The sequence below is a fragment of the Macrobrachium nipponense genome, chromosome 41, assembly GCF_015104395.2.
Source record: "Macrobrachium nipponense isolate FS-2020 chromosome 41, ASM1510439v2, whole genome shotgun sequence".
Taxonomy (NCBI): domain Eukaryota; kingdom Metazoa; phylum Arthropoda; class Malacostraca; order Decapoda; family Palaemonidae; genus Macrobrachium; species Macrobrachium nipponense.
Window position 1 is genome coordinate 25,451,282 of NC_061102.1, and position 26,231 is coordinate 25,477,512.

At 40.6% G+C, this 26,231-nt stretch overlaps 1 protein-coding gene across 1 annotated transcript; it reads left to right on the forward strand.

The window, feature by feature from the left end:
• The first annotated feature begins 4,524 nt into the window (after positions 1 to 4,524).
• Positions 4,525 to 22,820, forward strand: LOC135212805 (ERC protein 2-like). Its single transcript, XM_064246576.1, has 3 exons — positions 4,525 to 4,665; positions 14,610 to 14,718; positions 22,662 to 22,820. The coding sequence occupies exons 1-3, from the start codon at positions 4,553 to 4,555 to the stop codon at positions 22,818 to 22,820; spliced, it is 381 nt and encodes a 126-aa protein (XP_064102646.1). The 5' UTR covers positions 4,525 to 4,552.
• The last annotated feature ends 3,411 nt before the right edge of the window (positions 22,821 to 26,231 follow it).

Below are 26,231 nucleotides of genomic sequence, written 5' to 3' on the forward strand. Positions count from 1 at the left end.
CTCGCAGCAGGAGGCAACTTCGCCCTGGAATCTACCGCTATGGCAGCATTCCAGGCAGTTTCCTGGTTGGATTTGTGGTCCCTCACAATATCCAAAGTAGCGGCCGGCTCCGGGAGTTCTGCTCTCGAAGACGACGCTTTCTTCTAGGAGACTGTGCCAGTCTGGAGGAAGAGCGATCTCTTACCTCGCCCATCAGACGCTAACCTGTGGGCCAACTTGGTTCTTCGACGTAGGGACGCAGTCCTTACTCGAGTGACCAAGGGGGCTGGGCGTGAGGCGGCACTCGGGCTTCGAAATGGACCAATTAGGAGTTCCCCAGCTCTCTTTCCCGGAGAGATGGTGGACGCTGCGGTGGAAAGGCGGCGCACTGACGACAGTGACCGCTTAGTTCACCAGGCAGTCTCGAAGGTTTACTGGGCAATCTCGAGCGAACTGCGGCCAAACCAAAGAGCTTGGCTAGCGCTTCCACGGCGGCGAAGACGGTTGCACCGTCCAGCCCTGTGTGAAGACTCCTGCTGTTTCAACTTCTGCTAAAGGAGGGCCGTAACCAGCCCTCCTCCCAACCCTCCTTTCCCCGAGGAGGTGGTGGGAAGAAGTCGAAACGAGGAGGGAAACGCTAGGGACGGCGTTCCCCCTCATCTGCTGCCGGAAGTGGGGGGGTGCCTGGCGAGCCATGTGGGCGACTTGGCAGCGCTACGGCGCCGAGAACTGGATAGTAGACGTCCTTCGGGAGGGGTATCTACTACCCTTCGAGTCCGGCCCCCCCTCATCTCCAAACCGGTCCATCTACAGACCTATGTCCGGGGATCAGCAAAGGACACGCTCTTCGACAGGAGATCAAGACCATGCTGGCGAAAACGAGCTGTAGAATCGTGGAGGACCAAGTCAACCAGGCTTTTACAGCCGCCTCTTCCTAGTGGAGAAGGCATCGGGGGGCTGGCGCCCGGTTTGATAGACCTCTCTCCCCTGAACCGCTTCGTTGCACGACGCGGTTCACGATGGAGTCGGCACGCTCAGTGCTCGATTCGATCAGGCGGGGGAACGATTTCATGCTTTCAGTGGACTTGAAGGACGCGTATTTTCAAATACCCTCCATCAGTCCTCCAGAAAGTACCTCCGCTTCATCTTCGACGGGACGGTGTACCAATTCAGGGCACTTTGTTCGGTCTCTCAACCGCCCCACAGGTGTTCACGCGAGTGTTCACTCTGGTGTCGGCTTGGGCCCATTCGCACGGGATACGTCTTCTGAGGTATCTCGACGATTGGCTAGTCCTGGCGAGCTCCCGCTCGCAGTTGCTACAGGACAGAGATCGACTCCTCAAGTTTTGTCGCGATCTGGGGATCGTGATAAACTACGAGAAGTCCGATCTCGAACCCAAGCAGAAGATGAAGTACCTGGGTATGCTGATAGACACGGTAGCAGGGCAGGTCTTTCCCGCAGACTTGCGTATCAGCAAATCAGGGAGGCAGCCGGCCGGTTCCTGTCTCGGCAGGAACAGGCAGCACAGCAATGGCAAGTCGTGATTGGCCATCTGTCGTCACTCGAGAAGTTAGTCCCTCACGGGCGTCTTCACCTGCCGGTCTCTACAGGGTGGAGGCTAAGGGAGAGTTGGTCTCAGGCCAAGGATCCTCCTTACTTTCCCGTGGCTATCACGGACAAGGTGAGGCAGGACCTAGCCTGGGTGGCTCGACGACAAGAACCTCTTAAGGGAGGATGCCCATACGCACTCCCCCCCCGGAGATGCTTCTGTTCTCAGACGCATCGACCGAGGGATGGGGCGCACACCTGGAGGAGTTGCTGACTGCAGGTGTGTGGGACCATCACGAGAAGCACCTTCACATCAATGTCCTGGGAACTCAAGGCGGCGTTCAACGCTCTCCGAGAATTTCAGGACCGCTTGGTGGGACACTCAGTGGTGTTGATGTGCGACAAACACCACAGTAGTGGCATATGTCAACAAGCAGGGGGGGCTAGTCTCTTCCGCTCCATCAGTTGACGGTGCAGGTGCACGAGTGGGCACGGCTCACTCGATAGAGCTGTCAGCACGCTACATTCCAGGCAAGAGGAATGTAGTAGCGGACAAGCTCAGCGTCGGGATCAGGTGATAGGGACCGAATGGTCTCTACTACCAAGACGTGGCGGAAAGGCTCTTCAACCTGTGGGGGCGACCGGTCGTAGACCTGTTCGCCACCCGGCACAACAGAAAACTTCAGGTTTTTCTTTTCAGCCGTGCCGGACCCATGGGCAGCTGCAGAGGACGCTCTCCAACACCCCATGGGACAACCTCTTCGCCTACGCCTTTCCTCCCTTCTGTCTGATTCGGAAAGTGATCAGTCGAGCGCTGGTCACTCCCAATCTCAGAATGATCTGGTGGCTGCTCCCAAACGGCCTCAAGCCGTTTGGTATCCGGACCTGCTGGCTCTTCTTGCGGACGCACCGAGAGAGCTACCCAGTTGGCACAACCTTCTAGCCCAGCCACACGTAGAACGGTACCACCAAGCAGTCCAGTCCCTTCAACTTCACGGCTGGCTGTTATCCACCATCTCTTGCGAACGAGAGGCTTTTCTCGTAGCGCAGCAAACAGAGATGGCTGGACACGTCCGACAGTCCTCTGCAGCTGTGTACCAGGGGAAGTGGGCCGTCTTCTGTGGTTGGTGTCGTAGACAGGGTCTGTCTCCTCTCAGAGCCACTCTTCAGCAGGTAGCGGATTTCCTCGTGTTTCTTCGCCGAGAGAAGCTCCTCTCAGTACCCACAGTTAAAGGATATAGGAGCCGCCTGGCTCTCGTCCTAAAACTGAGGGGACTGGACATCTCGAATTCGTTCGAGATCTCCTTGCTAATGAGGAGCTTCGAAAGGTCTTGCCCACCCAGGGAACTCAGGACCCCCTGCGTGGGATGTGACTCTCGTCCTTAGGAGTTTGACTCGAAGACCCTTCGAGCCATCGCCGAGTCGTCAGACAGGGATCTGACCCTCAAGACCCTCTTCTTGCTGGCCCTGGCATCGGCGAAGAGAGTAGGGGAACTACATGGTCTTTCTTATGATGTTAAACACACCAGAGGCTGGGGATCCGTGACGCTCGATTTCGTCCCGAACTTCGTAGCCAAGACTCAGAATCCGTCGATCCCTGACGACAGGTTCGAGTCTTTCACGATCCCCTCCCTTCTGGACTTCACCGATAACGATGCGGATGAGATGCTGCTTTGTCCTGTGAGGGCGCTACGGCGCTATCTGAAGAGAACTCGACACCTCAGCCTGAGTGTCGACGCCTCTTCGTTAGCACTGGGGGGGGTTACCAAGAAAGAAGTTTCCAAGAACACGCTTTCTTTCTGGCTGCGTGAGGTGATCAGGAGAGCGTACGAGGCTGATGGTAGCGACGACATCCGTACGCTCCGACCGAGAGCCCACGAAGTCAGAGGTATCGGACCCTCCTTAGCGTTCCGTAAGAACTTCTCCGTGGCGCAGGTCCTGAAGGCAGGTGTCTGGGCCAACCAGACCACCATTCACGTCCTTCTACCTTCAGGATATTGCCCACAAGTCCTTGGATACTTTTTCCTTGGGAGCCTGTGGTGGCTGCTCAACACGTTGTGTAAGCTTACCCAGCACCCGAGCAGGCAGAACAGCATCGATTCCTGGTATGACTGGGAGAATGGATGTTGCGAATGAGAGAGTGACTGGCTTCTCTTCACCATCTTTCTCTACCTCTACCTGTGGGCAGAGGGATACGGTCGTTACCACGCTGGAAGGGAGTCAGATGCAGGTAAGCTATTCAACAGAGCTCCATCCTATCTCTTTAACTAGAGATAGGAGTGTATATCCACCACTTTCTCCAACAAGGGGGAGAAAGTGGATGCCTACATGAGACAAACCCATTACTTTTATATTTGCTCATGTAAAGGAAAAAGTTCTTACAATGCTGGTACGAAGAGATACGCTTGCCTCTCTCTTAGTACTACGGCCCAGAGGTCTGACCATTGATCCTGCGGTGCACACCCGATCAATCGGACAGAGGCTTGGATCCCTCCCTCGCTCTTACGACCAGGGAGGCATTCCAGGGATGGACGAACACCAGTATGTTCATCAAAGACTCAGATCCCCCCCACCAAGAAGTGAGTCTGCCTATTGTTAAAGGACCGATGGTTTGTATTACGTATCGGAACAAATGACAATTTGTCGAAAATTGCATTTTTCCTAACTATACAAACCTGAGGTCCTTTACATATAGTCCCTCCTCATGCCACCCCTCACTCTGCGTATTTTGCATGGGCCAAAAGCAAAAGTGATTTGTTTTGTTACCTCCCAGTCGCGCGGCGCGCGACGATTGGACAAGCAGTTAACTGCCGTTCTCCCCCTTGTTCGAAGCTTACGACCGTTCCAGCTGCCGCTAGCTACTTCCTATTGTTAAAGGACCTCAGGTTTGTATAGTTAGGAAAAATGCAATTTTCGACAAATTGTCATTTTTGTTCAGGAATTTTTAATGTGATCTTATGTTTTTATAATGAATGAAAATTTTGTTTTCAGAAATGATTCCCAAGATGTGTTAACTCAGGAAACATGCTCATGGAAAAAAGACTTCAAGAATGTGATGCATTGAAAGCAAGATTACAGGAAGAACAAGATTCAATGCAGAGCTCCATTCGTCAGCAACAGGAAGCACTTGAACAAAAGTGAGACTTTAAAAAGTGATATCATGGTCACAAGCCCTTTGTTTATATATATATACATATAGATATATATATATATATATATATATATATATATATATTATATATATATATATATATATATATATATATATATATATATATATATATATATATATATATATATATATATATATATATGTGTGTGTGTGTGTACTATATATATATATGTATACATACATATATATATATCTTATGAAGATTTTTAACTTGAAATGTTGGTTATTTGAGATGAATCTTACCTACTGTTAAATTTAGCTATATCTCCCCGCCGATTAGGCAAGTCGACATTCAAACACAAAAAAAATTGAATGGCTGCCCGGATGACTGTCTAGTTTACCTGTTCTCCACCAGGTGTGTTTCAAATGTTTTAGCTCTTGTCAGAATTCTCCTTGACACCGTTGCGGCTAGGAATTGTTGGTATTCTGTGAAGTTTGGCTGTTTTACACCTGGTTACTGTATTGTAATTTCTTTTTCGTTGGATATCTTCCACCGGAAGCAAATCCAATAACATCAGGCTATATTTTTGGTGTAACCAGAATGGTGAATTGGAAGTTGATCAACATTCCTTTGTACTGACAAGGGTACAGTGTGATCCTGGAACTACTAGATGTGAAGAATGTAGGGAATTGTTTTGAGAAATTTATGCCTGAATATGTCAGATATAGGAAAGACTGGAAGCTAATAAATTGCAAAAGCAATTAGTTAGATCAGGACTTAAACCTGTCAGGCTATCCCTACTCAGACTAGGCATTTTAGTAGGCTACTATTGACTTCCTTTGTAGCTCCGCTTCTGCTCCCCATTCGGTTAAAGAAAAGCGTAACGAGAAGTTAGAACATTAACCTATTTTTAGTTCTAATTCAATTTGAACTGAGTTCGTGACAGGAACGTTCCGAATCCCTTCCATAGTGTGCGCTCATTTTCGCGTTTCCTGTTAGAAATAAGGTGTTGGTGCCCTCGTCTGTACGTAGCCCAAGCCTACGACTGCCCTGCAACAGTTGGAAACGTCCGCTGCCAGGGAACCGGGTCGGTTCTCCGGACTATGGGATTCTGTGCCCTCCAATACCAACTTCGCCCTTTTCATGGTCTGAATCTCGTTTAAAGCGTTCACCAAAGGACCGCTAAAGCGATTGCCTAGGACCGTTAAAGCGTCCATATAAGGACCATTTTGGTAAGCGTTAATGCTCGCTCCGTAGGTGCATTCTGTCGTCTTCAACACCTAGTTTGAGGTGTTAGCATGCATAGGCTTCATAATATATGATATAGGTATAGACATTTTATTGAGATGATGATGTATCTGTAGCGAGTTTTACACATTTAGATATGTCGACTCAATCGACTGTTTATCTCTCATGTTTTGGTTATTCTAAATTCTCGTCTGCTTGCGTATTCCTTTTTCTTCATAATGCTTGTGTTCGTTCTTTGCGTGCTTCCTCTTCGACTATCGGCAAATCTAATACTACTGCCTCGATTAATGTTTCTCTTTCAAGTCTACACTGTCTGTAGTATCAAAAGTTCTTGCCAAGTTAGATATTCTAGCTATAGAGATTTCTAACTTAGTTTCATATAGGAATGCTTTCAAGTATGTACGATCGCTTTCGGACGAGGCGGGAGTGTCGTAACTGCTCTCCCATACTTCCCATTTCTGGCACCTTGTTCTCTCTTTCCCTCAGTCAACTCGAGCGGACTGCGGACCAGGGAGTATGATCATTTGACCCTCTGTACAATAAACGATTATTAATCAAAATACGATAATTTGAAAAGGTTTGGTACGATAATTTGGTCTGATACATCTGGGAACCCTGCAGTGGACATTGTTGACTTGTGTGCCCGCAGTTGCCTTGTGCAGACTTGGCTGAGTCCCGAGTCGCTTAAACTGTCTTCCTGTCACCTCTTATTGACAAGTGTTGCTTTTGTTGCCAAGGGTTGCAGAGAAAGAGCAATACTTTAAGCTCTTTTGTTTACCTTCTGTTAGCAGCTGTCTCCTCCCGTCACCCACTGACAGAAGAAGAGTTTGAATGGCGTTGGAGGAACTTGTTTGAGCTGGTCAGCGTTTGTTGCCACACTACACCTTGTTGTATCCTCATTTTGTTGAGGAAAGAGGCCCCATAGAGAATATATCTTAATTGTCTTAGCGTATTTTGGCCCCCTCTAAATATTGGAGAAGAGAACCAACGCTTTCTCCAATTAGAGAGCATTTTGTAACTTTTTTTCGTCCTCGGACACAATTTCCCTTTGTGTCTGCCTTGGCTTGTCGTCTTGTCTTGTAAAGTCGCGGAGAGCCAAAGGCTGCCTTTTGCTGTACAACGCTTATTGGTCCTTTAACCCTTAAAAGCCGAAGCTGTATTTTAAAAATTGTCTCCCGTATGCCGGCGGCGTTCGCGACTGAGCGCCGAAGCGGAAAATTAAAAAAAAAAAAATCACAACATGCTTAGTTTTCAAGATTAAGAGTTCATTTGTGGCTCCTTTTTCTGTCATTGCCTGAAGTTTAGTATGTAACAATCAGAAATGAAAAAAATATCGCATATAAATAATGGGATATATGACAGCGCGAAAAAAAAATTTCATATATAATTGTATACAGATAGCAGTGTGAGCAAAACGGTTAAAGCTAACGAGTTAAATTTTTTGTTGTTGTATTGTACACTAAATTGTGATCATTTTGGTATATATAACACATTGTAAAACGATCAAGGCAACACAGAGTAAATATTATCACAAAATGATGCATGAATTCGTAATGCGAGGACATAAAAAAAAAGTTTTCAAAAATTCCCCATAAATCGAAATATTGTGCTAGAGACTTCCCGGTTGTTGCAAAATGTAGGTAATTGATTGAATATTACTAGAATGTAAGTGTTGTAGCTTACAATTGCAGTTTTTGACCATTTCAGTCAAGTTAAATTTGACCGAAGGACGAATTTTTTCTATTTATCGTTATTTATAAAAATATTTCAAAACTGATAAAAGCTACAACCATGAGTTGTTTATTGTTGTATTCTATATGAAATTGTGCACATTTTCATATATAATACTCCATGTAACGGCTAATATAAAAAGGTGCAAAAATTATGTCAGTGACGAAATAATTTCTGAAATGTGTCGCTGATACTTTTTAGAGCGAGAAGAAAGAAATTCGCGCTTGTGCGCCCGGGTAACGATTGTAAACAAAATAACGCCTTGATCTGTGAGCTCCCAGCATCCCCCAAGGCACGTGATTCAAAAGTTTACGCCTAGTAGGCCTATAACTATTTTTCCGCGAATTTAAAAAAAAACTTTTATATCGACGTACCATACGTCCAATCGGCACCCAACAGACAATTTATATCGACGTTTAATACTTCCAATTGGCGTTAAAGGGTTAACTGTCTTTAGTAGGAGGTTTGCTTTCTTTCCCTTTCCTGTGGGGATATGAACTCGAACTCGAAACTGACAGACACGCTGATTGATTTTCAGTCTAACTTGAGTTATTACCTTTTATCTACATTGTCTCGTCTCTGCAACTTCTTAGAGAGATGGAGACGCCAACCCAGCGGGATTTTTTAGCGAGGAAACAAGTAACTCATTTGTGATGCTGCAGGGTAATGTCCTCATGCTTATACTCACTCGGTTTGGAAGAAGTGAGAACACTTTCGCTTCCTGTCTGATTATGGAGCTCGGTTTAAGGCAAAAAGGGATTATCTATTGGTAGTCTTATTTTATCCCTTTCGGGGATAAGTGCATATTCAGGTTCTGGGATATGGATATTTTGCAACCGGAGAGACTTGGGACTAGTACGTTACATGGAGACGGTGAAGGGCGTTTGTGATTCTTTTTGGTTGTCCTCCACTGGTTTAATCTCCCTCTTATAGCTTCCCTTGTCTTCAGCAGAAATTTCTCATAAGTCTCTTTTAGTAGGAGATTGTATATATAGATGGAATGATGGTCCAAGGGTAATTCTTTAGGAAGACACCCATAGGTAATTGGAGATATTCTTGGATGTTTAGAGACTGAATAACAGTGTCTGTCCATATACTTGTTGGTTTTCTAGCATGGTTTTAGTGCCTTTCCAAAGAACGGTCAGACTTGTGGTACACATGTAGAATGTATTCCACTTACCATACATCCACAGTCATGTAAGTTCCTTCAAGATGTTTTTACTAGAAAGTATTGCTGTTCTGCCCACTTTGGATTAGTGTGCAGCCCTCCATAAGTTGTCAGGGACTTGTTGCCCATTGGTAGATGGTTTTGACTTTAGGAGCAAGACACTTCTACTGAATCAGTGATTCAAGTTAGCCAACTCTGTCAACAGTATTCCAAAGGCCAAGGACCTGTTTCTTCTGGCCCAATTTCTTTGCATTATATTGTTAATTCTTTATATCCCCATTCTTATCTAGTGATGTGGGGATGATGCTTATTATGCATGTTTGTCGGTCAAGATGAATAGGCATGTGCTGCTTGAAGAATTTTAGACCTGAAGGAAACTTCCTAAATGGTAAAGGCTTTTCCTCATTAGGAAGCATGGCCGATGGGATATTTTCAGATAATCATGCTCAATTAATGTACAGTTTCAGCGTAAGAATTATGACTTACAAATAACGTTCATTAAATTTGTAAGTAATCCAGAACCAACTTTGGCTCCAGGACTGTAGGAGGGACTCTGTAACCAGGAATCGTCCATTTTGTTCTTAATCCTAAGTCCAAGTTTTGGTCTTTGCACTCTATCATGCAACGCAGAGCTTAACTAGTGTCATTACACTTTCATGCAACATAGAATGGTCAACACTACACCTGGTAAAACTTTTTAGATGTCAGAGCAGTGGAAAGACATCAAGATGCTTAGCAGGTTTATTCCCGGTCAGAAACAAAGTCTTTGTGGGAAGTTAGCTGCCTTGAGTGAAATGAAACTACATATTGGTTTGATCATTCATTCTGTGGAAGGACAGTGTTTTAGCAATTGGGGATTCGGGAAGAACAACTGCCTACAAGGGCCTTTACATCCGTAAGTTTGGCACTTGGTGTGGATTTAAGGAGCACTCATTTAGCTTCCTAGCATGAAGATGAACAGGGACGTCCGAATGATTACTACTACTTTGTTGGCCCTCAGACTGGAGCAGTGGATGTTTCCATAAATTTTGCCTAATTCAGACTCATAGGCCTGCCCCTTGTATCTACTCTGAATTCTATTGAGCAATTTCAAGTTCAAGAATTACTTAGTCTCCTGTAGAGCCCTTGTAGCCTCAGGGCAAAAAATTTTCAGAATTTCCAATGCTCATGGTAGATGTGTCCTTCCGTTGAGAAGAAATCAACTTTACTACACAATGCCATACAGTTCCATTAACCCTTAAACGCCGACTGGACGTATTATACGTCTACTAAAATTTTCTGTTGGGTGCTTAATTGACGTACAATACGTCTGCTACAAAAAGTTTTTTTAAATATTCACAGAAAAATAGTTAAATCAAGCGCCTTGAGGGATGCTGGGAGTTCACGGATCCAGCTGTTCTGTTTACAAGCGTTCCCCAGGCGCGCATGTGCGAATTTCTTTCTTCTCGCACTAAAAAGCATCAGCAACACATCTCAGAAATTCTTTCGTCACATTGTCGTAATTTTTGCACCATTTTATATTAGCCGTTACATAGAGTTTTACATATGAAAATGTGCGCAATTTCATGTAGAATACAACAAAAAAACAAACCATGGTTGTAGCTTTTATCAGTTTTGAAATATTTTCATATAAATCACGATAAGTGCCAAAATTTCAACCTTTGGTCAACTTTGACTCGAATGAAATGGTTGAAAAACGCAATTGTAAGCTAAAACTATTTCATTCTAGTAATATTAAATCATTTTCCTTCATTTTGCAACAAATTGGAAGTCTCTAGCACAATATTTTGATTTATGGTGGATTTGAAAAAAAAAAACTTTTTTCCTTACGTCCGCGCAGCATCTCTGCCGAAAAAATCAGAAATTCTTTCGTCAGTTTGTCGTAATGTTTGCACCGTTTTATATAAGCCATTACATAAAGTTTTATATATGAAAATGTGTGCAATATTATGTAGAATACAACAAAAAACAACCCATGGTTGTAGCTTTTATCAGTTTGAAATATTTTCATATAAAACACGACAAATGCCAAAAATTTCAACCTTCGGTCAACTTTGACTCGACCAAAATAGTAAAAAAAACACACTTGTAAGCTAAAACTCTTACATTCTAGTAATAATCAATCATTTACCTTAATTTTGCAACAAATTGGAATTCTCTGGCTCAATATTTTGATTTATGGTGAATTTTTGAAAAACACTTTCCCTACGTCCATGCACGGTAACTGCCGAAAAAATCAGAAATTCTTTCATCAGTTTGTTGTAATGTTTGCACCGTTTTATATTATCCATTACATAAAGTTTTATATATGAAAATGTCGCAATTTCATGTAGAATACAACAAAAACAACCCATGGTTGTAGCTTTTATCAGTTTTGAAATATTTTCATATAAATCACGATAAGTGCCAAAATTTGAACCTTCGGTCAACTTTAACTCGACCGAAATGGTCGAAAAACGCAATTGTAAGCTAAAACTCTTACATTCTAGTAATAATCAATCATTTACCTTCATTTTGCAACAAATTGGAAGTCTCTAGCACAATACTATGTCTATTTATGGTGAATTTTAAAAAACACTTTTTCCTTTCGTCCACGCACGGTAACTCTGCCGAAAAAATCAGAAATTCTTTCTTCAGTTTGTCGTAATGTTTGCACAGTTTTATATTAGTCGTTATATAAATTTTTATGTATGAAAATGTGTGGCAATTTGATGTAGAATACAACTAAAAACAACCCATGGTTGTAGCTTTTTATCAGTTTTGAAATATTTTCAGTCAACTTTGAATTGATCGAAATGGTCGAAAAATGCAATTGTAAGCTAAAACTCTACATACTAGTAATATTCAATCATTTACCTGCATTTTGCAACAAATTGGAAAAACTCTAGCACAATATTTTGATTTATGGTGAATTTAAAAAAAATAAACTTTTTCCTTACGTCCGCGCGTAACTCTGCCGAAAAAATCAGAAATTCTTTCGTCAGTTTTGTCGTAATGTTTGCACCGTTTTTATATTAGCCGTTACATAAAGTTTTATATATGAAAATGTGTGCAATTATCAGAAATTCTTTCGTCCGTTTGTCGCAATGTTTGCACCGTTTTATATTAGCCGTTACATAAAGTTTTTATATATGAAAATGTGTGCAATTTCATGTAGAATAAAAAAAAAATAATTCATGATTGTAGCTTTTATCAGTTTTGAAATATTTTCATATAAATCATGATAAATAGAAAAAATTCGACCTTTGGTCAACTTTAACTCAACCGAAATGGTCGAAAACTGCAATTGTAAGCTAAAACACTTACAGTCTAGTAATATACAATCAATTACCTTCATTTTACAACAAACGGGACATCTCTAGCACAATATTTTGATTTATGGTGAATTTTTGATTTTCTCTGTGTTGCTTGATCGTTTTACAATTTGTTATATACCAAAATCATTGCAATAGTGTACAATACTATGAAAAAAATTAACTCATTAGCTTTAACCGTTTTGCTCAAAGCACGATTTGTATACAATTATATATGAAAACAAAAATTTTTTTCACGCTGTCATATATTCAAATATTTACGTATATATGATAATTATATTTTTTTCATTTCTGATGGTTGCATACTTAACTTCAGGCAATGACAAAATAAGGAGCCAAAAAATGAACTCTTTAATCTTAAAAGCTAAGTATGCTGTGATTTTTTGAAAAAAACTTTTTCTCTTCGAGAGACACTTTGGTAAATAGCGGCTTGGCGTTAAGGGTTAACGTAGGTATCCTTAACTGCTTGGAGATGTTAGAATGTCCCCTCCCAACAATGAGGTTTTCAAGTTATCATAGGATCTGTCCTAATAATTTAAGACTTCCATGGCCTGGGGACAGAAGCGGTGGTCTGTGTGTTGCTTAGGGTACCATTCTGGAGGAATTTTCAGCACCTGGAACCTTGTAGACGTCAATGTTTTCTGTTTAGAGGAGATAAGACTTTTCACTCTCTACTTCCTAAGTTATCGTTCCATACATACTTTCCTCAGTATTGCATCAAGTACTTTTAGATCTTGCTGAGGACCAGCACTGTAAGGTGTTGAGATTGAAGCCCCTTCATCTCTATATCAGTCTCTCTCTGGAGCTTAGATGTGGGTCTAAACTTTGTCTAACTTTATCTGAATTTATTGTAAAACCTTTTATTTAATAGTGGTTAATAAGTAAATTTACTGTCAGCACCCTTCTTTAAGCTGGTGTAAAGGGAATGCTATTTTAGCTTTCTGCCTTAAAGCTGAGGGTGATGTTAAGGCTATGCATTACAGTTTCCTGTAAGAATTCCAATTTAACCCATTGGCGGGTGGAGGGGGTTAGAGGAAACTACTCTATCCTGTTAGGGCATTTAAATTTAAAGGTTAAACATAGAACATTTTTATCATCCTTTTGGAAACCTTGAACATCTTTGTCAAAGGTAAATGCTGGAAGAGGCAAAGTTAACCTTTGGTTTGTGGTTTTAAGAAAAACAGATGTTGTGGTCAAAGTTTAGCCTGGAAGAGGCAAAAATCAACCTTTTGTTTTGTGGTTTTAGAAAACTTAGCAGTCTTTGCCAATGGTTAAGCTTGAAGGCAAAGTTAACTTTATGTTTTGTGGTTTTAGAAAACCTAGAATGTATTTGTGAAGGTTAAGCCTGGAAGAGGCAAAGTTAACCTTTTGTGTTGTGATTTTTAAGAACTTTGTCAAGGAACACAAGGTCCTCTGTGACATAATGGATAGGCTAGTGCATGAGAACTAGCTCCATATCTTCTACCTTTATTGAAGTTAAACATTCATGATGTGAGCAGCAGTTGCAACTTCATTTAGTGTTAAGTCAATTTGTCGCTCCAGAATAGGATTGATGTGTCACAGTAGAAGTACAATGCAGTTTTTGTCCGATCACTACTAAGTACTTATACAGAATTGTGTTTGAAAACAGTAAAAGCAATTTCTTTAGGCTCTTTGTTTAAATCCCGGGTTTTAATATTTTGGGGAGCGTGAAGGTACAAATTTTGTATAGGAGCGTACCTTTATATTGTAAAGGTATTTATTTTAAGTGACTTGTCATTTTATAGGGCTTTTGGACCCAGGCACAAAGGTCCCTCATACCGCTTGCGTTTCATGCTGGCTGAATCGAATTGGTTTTCTCCGCAAGGCTGCGCTTTGCTGCATACGTATGAAAACCTTGCTCCCTGAATGGATCCAACTTCTGGTGGTAGTAAAATCCACCAAGGATTCCAAATTAGGTGAGAATGTTTTGGGTTTTGTATAAGAAACCTTTAGCTCGAATGGCTGAGCAGAATTTTGTCTAGCTGCACTACCCACCATCCTCATCTTAATGTGGGAATCAGCTAAATTTAACAATCGGTAAGATTCGTCTCAAATAATATAAATTTTCATAGTAAAATTTATTATTTGGATACTTACCTACTGTTAAAGTAGATCCACCCAGCCTCCCCACAACTTAATGGGCTGTCAAGGAGAATTCTGACAAGCTAAAACATTTGAAATACACCTGGAGAACAGGTAAACTAGACTGTCATCTGGGCAGCCAGTCGATTTTTGTTTTGTTTGAATGATGACTCGTCTAATCGGTGGGGAGATATAGCTAAATTTAACAGTAGGTAAGTATCCAAATAATAAATTTTATATTAAAATTTATATTATGTTGGGTTTGGATGGTTTGAATGAGATAATTACTACTTACTGAGTACTGAGTATATATGAAAACATTAATTGCAAAAAATTATGAATTATAGACAAACATAATATAAATGGATATTTTAACAATTTTCAATGAACTTCATAATTTCTAGGTATAAGGAGGATAGGGATGTGCTGGAACAAAAATTTTCAGCTGGTGCTCTAGCACAAAAGTTTATGCTTGAAGAAAAGGAGGCTCTAGCTCAAGAGCTCGAAAGTCAGGTAATTAATAAAAAAATTTTTTTTATTGTTTAGTTAGGGAGCTAAAGTAATGTACGTAATTTGTATCATGTATTCATTTTCTTGATACTAAAGGTTGGTAGGATACATTTAGTTTCAAAATGTTCATTTCTTCACATGCAGAAAAAACTTTCAGTCCTCACAATAGGATAAATGTAAGTTGGTTTGAAAATTTTCATAAGTCCTGTAGTTCTTCACAGGTTAACTGTATCAATTTTTTGTTTGTCAACCAGTTTTCCAACACCCCAAGAGGGAGTCCCAGACTTGGAACATTTCAGGATTTCCTTTCATTTTATTTTTTTTATTTCTAGTTGCATAATTTTTTATGGAACAATGTAATAATATGATGAAAATTTTCAGTTCAATCTTAACTCATATATTTATGAATAGCTTAGGAGCAGATATAGTTTGTTAAGTTTCCGTCATACACACACACACACACACACACACATTGGTACCTCGAGATACGAAAGGCTCAACTTACGAAAAACTCAAGATATGAAAGCCAATGCGAAAAATTTAACGGCTCTTCATACAAAAAGAAGTTTTCAAGATACGAAAGGTTTCTGAATGTCCGAGATTCACCCGGATAGCAATTTTGAAACTCGCGCGGCGCGCCGCCATCTTAGTACTAGTAGACTCGCCACCATCCTCCTGCTCTCCATGGTTCCTATGCTAGTCACTGTCATGAGATCCTTCTCTCCTATTGGACAGCATCCCTCCCATCATGCATCTTATACGTACGTGGTGGCATGCCTACATCGGCCTCTTCGTTACCAACATCTTTATCGTACGCACGCGGCATTTGTTCGGTCCAACGATTTCGTTTAGTAAACGTAAAGCGTTAAGTGATTTAGTTGCAGTATATTATCGTGTGTGCGGGAAACTTTATTGTTTAACTTATATGTAAATTACGTACAAGATAACGTAGCCATGGGCGGGTCCAAGAAAGTTGAAATTCACGGAAAGAAGCGCATGCTCCTTTGGAGACAAAGATGGAGATCATCAAGAAGTATGAAGCTGGTATGCGATTGAGTGTGATCGCAAAGGAATACGGCCATAATCCGTCGACAATAGGCACCATCCTTAAACAGAAGGATGCCATCAAAGCAGTTACACCATCGAAGGGCATCACTATTTTGTCCAGCAAGAGGAGCCATGTGCACGACGAATGGAACGGCTGCTCCTCGTCTGGATAAAAGACAAAGAAATCGCTGGCGATACGGCTAACGGAGACAGTAATCGCCCACACAAGGCCAGCGCTATTTTCGGTGATTTGATTGCGCAGGCGGAAGATGACGGAGGGGAAGGGACTTCAACGCAAACCCCAGAGTTCAAGGCTTCGCTTGGCTGGTTTCGAGAAATTTCGTAAACGAACTGGCATCCATTCGTTGGTGCGTCATGGGGAGGCTGGCCAGCTCGGACACGAAAAGCTGGCCGAAGCATTTAAGAAGACTTTCGACAAGATGATGACCAAGGAAGGCTACAGTTCTCAGCAAGTCTTCAATTGTGATGAGACTAGCCTTTTTTGGAAAAAAATGCCTTGTCGGACGTACATCACGGAGGAAGAGAAGAAGTTACCCGGGCATAAGCCTATGAAAGACAGGCTTACGCTCGAACTTTGTTCAAACGCCAGTGGGGATTGCAAGGTGAAGCCCCTACTGGTGTATCGTTCCGAGACTCCTCGAGCCTTCAAGGCCCAACAAAGTGCTGAAGGAGAAGCTTCCAGTGATGTGGAGGGTAATGCATAAGCCTGGGTAACGAGGCTTTTGTTCACGAGTGGGTAAATCTGTGTTTCGGCCCGACAGTGAAGAAATTTTTGCAAGAGAAGCGCCTCCCCCACCTGAAATGTCTGCTGGTGTTGGACAATGCCCCTCCCCACACTCCTGGCCCACGAGGAAGATATCCTAGCGGAGTATTCCTTCGTCAAGATTCTTTTCTTCCGCCCAACACCACCCCTCTCCTCCAGCCCATGGACCAGCAAGTGATAGTGAACTTTAAGAAGCTGTACACGAAACATCTTTTCAAGAGATGTTTCGACATCACCGATACCACAAACCTCACCTTGCGTCAATTTTGGAAGGAGCATTTCGACATTTTCATTTGCATCCGACTCATCGACCAAGCTTGGCAGGAGGTTTCGAGGCGAACCTTGAATTAACTTCGTGGAGGAAACTCTGGCCTGATGCCGTATCCGCCCGAGACTTCGAGGGATTCGACGTGGGTGAAGCTGGTGCTGCAGAGTCAGAAACAGTTGACGATCCCGAAACTGTTTTGGAACCAGATCTTGATGAGATCGTTGCAATCAGCAAGTCCATGGGGCTGATCGTCGATCGAGGACGACATCAACGACCTTCAAGGAGCACCAAGACGAGCTTACGACGGATGACCTGAAGGAGTTGGAGGCCATGCAACATAACGTCGTTCAAGAGGAGTTCTCTAGCAGCGGCGAGGAAGAGGAGGAGGAGCCTATGACAAGGGCAGAAATTAAGGATATTCTAGGCGCTTTTCATAAAGTGCAATCATTTATTGAAAAAAGACACCCCGGAAAATAAGGCTCACACAGGGTCGTATGCTTGCGCCAGTTCGATGATGTTTGCCTGAGTTGTTTCAGGAACATTGTGAAAAGTAGGCAGAAGCAAACTTCCTTGGATCGTTATTTTTTAAAGAGGCCTTCAGCATTAGCAGGAGTAAGCAAAAAGGAAGAACCAAGTGATAAAAAACAGAAAATTGAAAGCAAAAAGGAAGAACCAAGTGATGAAAAACAGAAAGTTGAAAGTGGTGATGAAGTTGAAATTCTGGAGAAAAAAAAAAAAAAAAGCCTACGTAAAAGTAAAAAAAAGTTAAAAATCAAAAAAAGAAAAAAGACTTTTGTAAGTTAACCCTTCCATGTCCAACTGACGTAATAGTACATAAAAATACTCTATCCCCTTATATATCCAACTGAACTAGCGGTACGTAAAATTTACCTAATTTTTCGTACGTGTGGTATAGAGGCGTTTTTTTATTTTTACGGACAAGTAGCGATTTCCATAGGCTAGATCATACCTTGGACCGTGTATCTCGGGTTTCAATACGACAGACAAAGTAGTTTTCTGTACTGCGCATGCACAAATCCCTGGCGTAGTAAAATTCTCACAATGAAATCAGCTGATTGCACCTACACTTCCCTCTCAGTGACCCCAAAGCCATTTTTCTTAACTCTCCCTTTATTCGTCAACTTTTCCTCTACAATTTCGTATATTTACAAAGTAATTTCTATGAAAAATAACCGAGATAGGGCTCTTCAAAAAAATTGTTATTCTAGCAATAAATGTTGACAACGGTTAAAAAAGTTTTTTTTTTTTTTGTAATCAAATTATAACGTCAAAATGAAACTGTTGCCGTATCCAAAGCCATTTTTCTTGACCTTCCCATTTATTTTTCAACGTTTCCTCTACATTTTCGTATATTTACAAAGGAATTTCAATGAAAAATAACCAAGATAGGGCCCTTAAAAAAAAAAAACGGGTAGGAACGGAAAATATAAAAAAAGTAAAGATTTTTTTTTTTTTTTTTTGTTAAATAATTCACATTTTTTCGTAGTTAGAGGGATGGGACTCTTATTCTGACTATTCCACCATAGAATACTAAGATTTAGGAAAAAAGGACAGCAAAATGAACATGTTAGTATAAAATTGATATTTTTTGCGGAATTTTCAAAATGATAATTTTTTCGCGCTGTCGAGCGCTCCCAGACACCTCAGATATCTGGGGACACAGTACTCAAAACTAAGCGGATATGAGAGAGTTAAATGTTACAGTTTTGTTAATGTGTTTCTTTAATTTTAGTTTTATATAGTTCTCCTTAAATTTTTTATGTTTTCGTAAAGTTAAGTGTACGTACGTATGTACGTTATCTGCTGTTTGTCCTCCTCCTCCTCTGCCGCCACTTTCGGAGATAGCCTCACTCGAAAGGTAAGCTTCCACATTTTACGTTACAGTAATAATATTTCTTGTACACTAATATACACTTTATTTACAGGTTTTGCATTTTTATTCTTAATTTAGGTATTGAATGGTCCAAATTGTTGTAGTATTTATTCATTGTTTATAGGTCAGTTTAGCCCTCTTACACCGACCTGGACATATTTTACGTCAACATTTTTTGTCTCCCAGTGTGCGACTGGACGTATTTTATGTCGACTTACAAAAGTTTTTTTAAATTCGCGGAAAAATACTTATAGGCCTACCAGCCTAAAACTTTTGAATCACGCGCCTTGGGGATGCTGGAGTTTCACGGATCAAGGTGTTGTTTTGTTTACAATCGTACGCAGGCGCGCAAGGCGCGAAAGCGCGAATTTCTTTCGTTGAAGCACTAAAAAGTATCTGTGACACATCTCGGAAATTATTTCGTCACTTTGACAAAATTTTTGTACCATTGTAAATTAGCCGTTACATGAAGTATTATATGTGAAAATGTGCGCATTTTTATGTAGAATACAACAATAAAATACTCATGATTGTAGCTTTTATCAGTTTTGAGATATTTTCTATATAAATAACGATAATTGCCAAAATTTCAACCTTATCGGTCAACTTTGACTCTACCGAAATGGTCGAAAAATGCAATTGTAAACTAAAACTCTTATATTTTAGTAATATTCAATCATTTACCTTCATTTTGCGACTAATTTTTATGTCTGCGCGGTAACTCTTCCAAAAAAAATCATACATGCGATTGTGGTAAAGTTTGCACCATTTTAAAATTAGCCGTTATATAAAGTTTATATATGGAAATGTGCGCAATTTCATGCACAGTACAACTAAAAACAAACCCATGGTTGTAGCTTTTATCAGTTTTGAGATATTTTCATATTAGAAATAACGATAATTGCCAAAATTTCAACCTTCGGTCAACTTTGACTCTACCAAGAAATGGTCGAAAAACGCAATTGTAAGCTAAAACGCTTATATTGTAGTAATATTCAAGCATTTACCTTCATTTTGCAACAAATTGGAAGTATCTAGCACAATATTTTGATTTATGGTGAATTTATGAAAAAAATAACATTTTCTTTACGTCCGCGCGGTAACTCTTCCGAAAAATCATATGTTCGATTGTGGTAATGTTTACACCATTTTAAATTAGCCGTTACATATAGTTTTAATATATGAAAATGTGCGCAATTTTATGTAGAATACAACAAAAAATAATTGAAGGTTGTAGCTTTTCTATTTTTGAAATATTTGCATATAAATCACAATAATAGAAAGAAAAACCATGTTCGGTCAACTTTGACTCTACCGAAATGGTCAAAAAACGCAATTGTAAGATAAAACTCTTACAGTCTAGTAATATTCAGTCATTTATCTTCATCTTGAACAAATTCAAAGTCTCTAGCAAAATATTTAGATTTATGGTGAATTTAAAAAAAAAATGTGTACGTACCATTCTCGGAATATTTGCTCCGTTTCATATTAGGCATTTCATAGAGTTTTATATATGAAAATGTGCGCAATTTCATTTAGAATAAAAACGAAAAAATATTTGAATGTTGTAAGCTTTTCTTATTTGAAATAATTGCATATAAAAATATATATATAAAAAAATTCGACATTCGGTCAACTTTAACTCGTCAGATATGGTCGAAAACTGCAATTGTAAGCTAATACTCTTACAGTATAGTAATATTCAATCATTTCTCTTCATTTTGAAAGAAATTGGAAGTCTCTAGGACTATATTTAGATTTATGTGTGAATTTTTGAAAAAAAAATGGTGTTTACGTCCACACGTTCACAAATTCATGCATTATTTTGTGATAATATTTCTCGTGTTGCTTTTATCGTTTTACAATGTGTTATATACCAAAATGATTGCAATGTAGTGTAAATTACAACGAAAAAAAAGTAACTTGTTACCTTTAAAACTGTTTTGCGCACAGCGCTTTTATTTGAATACAATTATATAGAAAATTTCGTTTTTTGCGCTATCATTATATCGCATTATTTATATACGATAATGATAATTTTTTTCATTTCTGATGGTTGCATACTAAACTTCAGGCAATGACAAAAAAAAGGAGCCAAAAATGAACTCTTAATCTTGAAAACTAAGCATGCTGTGATTTTTTGAAAAAAATATTTTTTTCCGCTTCCGCGCTCACTCTGAAACACCTCCGGCACACAGGAGACAATTTTTTTTTCACCGATTCGGCGTATGAGGGTTAGCTTTATTATGAAAATTACTGGGGTGTTTTTGGAGGGCTTGAAATGGATTAGCCATTTTACATGTAAAAAATGTGGTCCAAGATAAGAAAAAACTCATGATACGAAAGGCGCCTCGGAACGGATTAATTTCGTATCTCGAGGTACTACTGTATGTGTGTGTGTGTAATAAATTATATATAATATGTATATCTTATTATATATCATATATAATTTATTTATTTATTTATTTATTTATTTATTTATTATATACTTATATATAATAAACATATACATATGCACACATATATATGTATGTATGTATATACATATATATATATACACAGGCAGTCCCCGGGTTACGACGGTCTCGGCTTACGACGCTTTTCAATTATATTCATCAGACATTATTTCCAGGGTTACGATGCATGTTCCAGGGTTACGACGCCTACAATGCTCATCTGGAGCAGATGAAATATGACACCAAAAACTGCAGAATAATCAATATTTTGATGGTTTTTTTTTTTTTTTTTTTTTTAATGAAAAATGCCATAAGAATGCAGTTTACATAGTTTTCAATGCACCCAAAGCATATAGTATATATATATTATATATATATAATATATATATATATATATATATATATATATATATATATATATAATATTATATATATATATATATATATGGTATATTTAGTATATATATATATATATATATATATATATATATATATATATATAATATATATATATATATATATATATATATACATACAGGCAGTCCCCGGGTTACTAGGGGGTTATCCGTTCTTGAGACGTATCGTAAGCCGAAATCGTCATAAGCCATAACATTGTCAAAAATCCTAAGAAAAACCTTACTTTTAATGCTTTGGGTGCATTGAAAACTATGTAAACTGCATTCTTAGGGCATTTTCATTTTTCAAAAAAAAAAAACTTCAAATATTGATTATTCTGCATTTTGGTGTCATATTTCTTCTGCCAGATTAGCGTTGGTAGGCAGTTCGTAACCCTGGAAACTAATGTCTGATGAATATAATTGAAAAGCGTCGTAACTTCGGAACTGCATAAGCAGAGACCGTCGTAACCCGGGGATTGACCTGTGTATATATTATATATATATATATATATATATATATATATATATTATATATATATATATATATATATATATATATATATATATATATATATATATATATATTGTATATTCATACATACATATATATGTGTGTATATGTATGTAGATATACTAGTTTTTTTTTCCATTTATCAAACGTAAGTTTTTGAAAAATTCATTATCATTGTAATTGTTTTATGAATTTCAGTGCAATATATTAGTGTTTGCCAAATTCACAATGAGCTGGTATCCTGTTTGTTTTTTGTTAGACGCGGATGAACAGTCATGTTTTACCAATAGAATTTGGTACCTTTCATTTAATGTGAGATTAGTAAGTGTCAAGTGAGGGATTATTTGTGTGGTTAATGAGCACACCAGTTAACTACATCAGGTTCATATTTATCCGTAAAATTTTGTTTGTATATTTAATTAATTTTTTGTTCAAGTATATTTTAGCACTGTGTTGTGTTGAATGGATGTTCTTGCAGAATACTTGATGTAATGACTTTGCTAATATCACGCTCTGAATTTGTTTATAACATAGGTCCCTAGTGTATACATACTGCATTTGATGATTATTGGAAACATATTTTTGTAGGTCAGGGCACTGCAGACTCAGTTAGACAACCAGCAACACACCCTGGAGGAAAGACTGAAAAAAGAGGAGGAGGAAAGACGCAAGATCAGTCAAGAGAAGGTTAGCCTGAATAGATTCAATCTTCATTACATTTTCAAACATCAGAATGATATCAGATGATATGAAGCTTTTAATAAACATAAAGGAATGCCTTATTCAACTGGCAGGGTGTAACTGCCAATTGAATCCTACATTACCTAACACTCAGACCAGTGCCTCTGTGATAGGTCATTATCCTCTTGCCTCCCTTTTTAAACTCTACCTAGAAAAATTGCCCACTTGATATTCTTAATTTTAATGTAAACATAAAGGAGGAACATAGTTCAGGTGTTTTTATTTTTAACTTTTACCAATAATACAATTTGTAGATAAAATTTTGTGAATTTTTCTGTTTTAATTAGTCAGAAAACTTGAGATATGACTAACTGCCTTTGGACACCCAAAGTACTGTATGTATTTGCCTGCCTGATTTTATGCTACCAGTAAAGTGCTTTATGCCTACACCCAAGCAAGATGTTTTGCAGGTTTTACTGTACCATTAAATGTGCAGAGCAATATGTCTTGGGATTATTCAAACACAGGTATTAGAAGAAAAAAATCCTGGTCAAAGTGCTATGGTTTGAGAGACTTGGTGGTCACCAGCCGCAACCACATACTACACCCATGGTCACTCTTTTAGCTGTCACACACAAAACAACTTGAGTAATCTTATTTCTGAAAAGTTCAGTGATCAGCCCAATATATTCTCTATAAAATTATAGATAGGAATATTATTAAGAATACTATAAAATTGGCAATATCCAGTATTCATGCCAATTTTTGTAATTGAAATACTGTTCCCAGGTATTTTACTTACTTGGAATCTCCCTCGGAACCTATGACAACAGACAGCAGATCTGGGAACCATTCTGCCTGAGGCCACAGAGGGGCTACCAAAGTCATCCTGAGACCCTGTGAACTCATTATCCTGTTTCAGAACTTGACGGATCAAACAAAACCAAGGGAAGGCATACACCTCCAGGTTGTCCCAGGGATGTTGGAATGCGTCCTCTGCCAATGCTAAAGGAACTGGGACAATTGAACAGAATATTCTCCAGGTTCCTGTTGAAGCGCGTCGCAAAAAGGTCCAAAATGGGTTTTACCCAAAACCTGGAAAGCTTGTCCTGCTACCACTTGAGAAGGGACCACTCACTGCCACTCTGTGCCTAGGATCTGATCCCGACCACTGAGTGTCTGCAACCACATTCCGATTACCTGGGATATATCTGGCTGAGAGCTCTACCTAATTGCTGACCGCCCATTGGTGAACCTGACGATCAAGGCATGAAGTTGATGAGAAACCAGGCCTCCCTGTCTGTTAACATAGGATACCACCGTGGTTTTGTTGTCTGACATGAGAACACAGAATGACCTACCTTCTCTCGAAACTCCTTCAGACCCAGGAATGCTGCCTTCAACTCCAAGACATTGATATGTTGCTGCTTGTCCTCCAAAAGCCTGAAGCGATGAGGCCGCCCAACCTGCGAGGGAGGCGTCTGAGAACAGAAAGAATCCGGTGGAAGAGAACGCAGAGGGACACCCTTTGAAAGATTCTGGTCGTCCAACCCCCAACGAAGATCCTCTCGCACTTCCAGAGACAGAGGAACCATTAACAGGGGTGAATCCCCCACCGGAGACCAGAATCCTCCCAGTCTCCATTGCAGAGACCGAAGATGAAGACGCCCATGAGGGGCCAGCTTCTCCAGGGATGACAACACTCCAGAAGAATCTGCCACTGATGAGCTGACTGATGTGGTTCCGACAGGAAGTTGCGCGCCACCACCTGCAACTTCTCCAATCCCTGATCTGACGGGAAAACTTTTGCCACTGTTGTGTCGATGACCATGCCCAGGTAGTGAACCCTATGTCTGGGTACGAGGTTCGACTTTCCTGGTTGACTACGATGCCAGTCCAGACAAAATCAAAGTAGACGATCCTGTCCTGCTGCAGCTTTTCCCTGGAAACTGCCAAGACCAACTAATCGTCGAGGTACCTCAGCAAACGGATTCCCCGAGCATGGGCCCAACTTGACACGAGAGAGAAGACCCTTGTGAACACTTGAGGGGCTGTTGTCAGCCAAAAGCATAGGACTTTGAACTCAAAGACCTTGTCCCCAAGAGAGAAGCAAAGGAACTTCCTGGACGTTGGATGAACAGGGATTTGGAAGTATGCGTCCCTTAAGTCTGTCGTCAGCATGAAGTCGCCTTCCCTCACGGCTGCCAACAACTGAACGCGGGGTCTCCATCTTGAACCGTATCTTCCTGATGAATTTGATTCAAGTGGATTAAGTCGATCACAGGTCTCCATCCTCCCAATGCCTTGAGCACCAAGAAGATGTGACTGTAAAACTCCGTAGATGGATGCACCACTTCCTCTATCGCATCCTTGTCCAGCATCTTTTGCACCTCCTCCGAAGAGCCAAGAACTTCAGAGAATCTGGAGGATATGCCTTCCTGAGCTGCGGTTTGTCTGACAGAGGAGGAGAGAAATTGAATGCCAGTAGGTACCCCACCTGAAGGGTATCTACCACCCATCTTCTCTGCCCCATAACTCTGCCACTTGGCCTAATGGCCTGTCAGGTCCCCCCTGAGGCACAGGAGAGGGAGAGGCGCCTAACCTACCAACGGCCCTCTTTACCTCTGCCCCCTTGGCCCCCCTTACTTGGTTGGCCTACAGGAACGAGAGCAAAAGGGACGTTGATCTCTGACCCCTAGGCTGAGTCGAACGGAATGGCCCTGCCAAACTTGAATTCCTTGAAGGACTACCAGATGACAATTTTCTTGGTTGCTACTGAACAGGGGGAGGAGGAGGAGCCGGACATCTCTGAGGATGAGACTGCGACTTAGACATGGCATGGTGCACCAGTTTGTCTTTGGTGTCAGCCCAACGCTGCCTATCACATTCTAATCAGCAGAAGGTTTAGCCCATAAATTAACACCGAGTAAGCCACATACAAAAATGCCTTGCCTCTGGACTGGAACAGGGATGCGCTCACCAACCTTTCTGGGGACCTGTCAGAAGCTATCTTGGCAATGACCACAGACCAGAAGTCCAGCCAAGAAACTATGTGCAACATGGAGGCTGCTGTAGATTCCAATGCCTAAGGCATCCTGCAGGAGACAAAGACGGAGCCACCGACCTCACCTGGCTCCAAAGTCAATCTGGCTTCAGGTGAATGACATCTGGGTTAAGATGGCGCGACATTAAAAAAGTAGAGTTCGTAGCATAGTACTTCCTATAACCCGTGAGAGGGCGGAGTAGTGTCTAGGCAGAGCCCCTAGAGCGAAGCGAACCATCCTGGTCGAAACAGAGGCGTTAACCTTATGCAAGACCAACTGGACGCGCCCCCCTGACTAGGGAGGCTGAAGAGATGATTTGGGATTCTGCATAGCTCCATAAAGGCTTCCAAGCAAGAAGAAATGAAGACGACCGAGCCTGAGACCTACTTTCCAAATTGTTGAACCCACGAATGAGATCAACAACTTCTGAAAA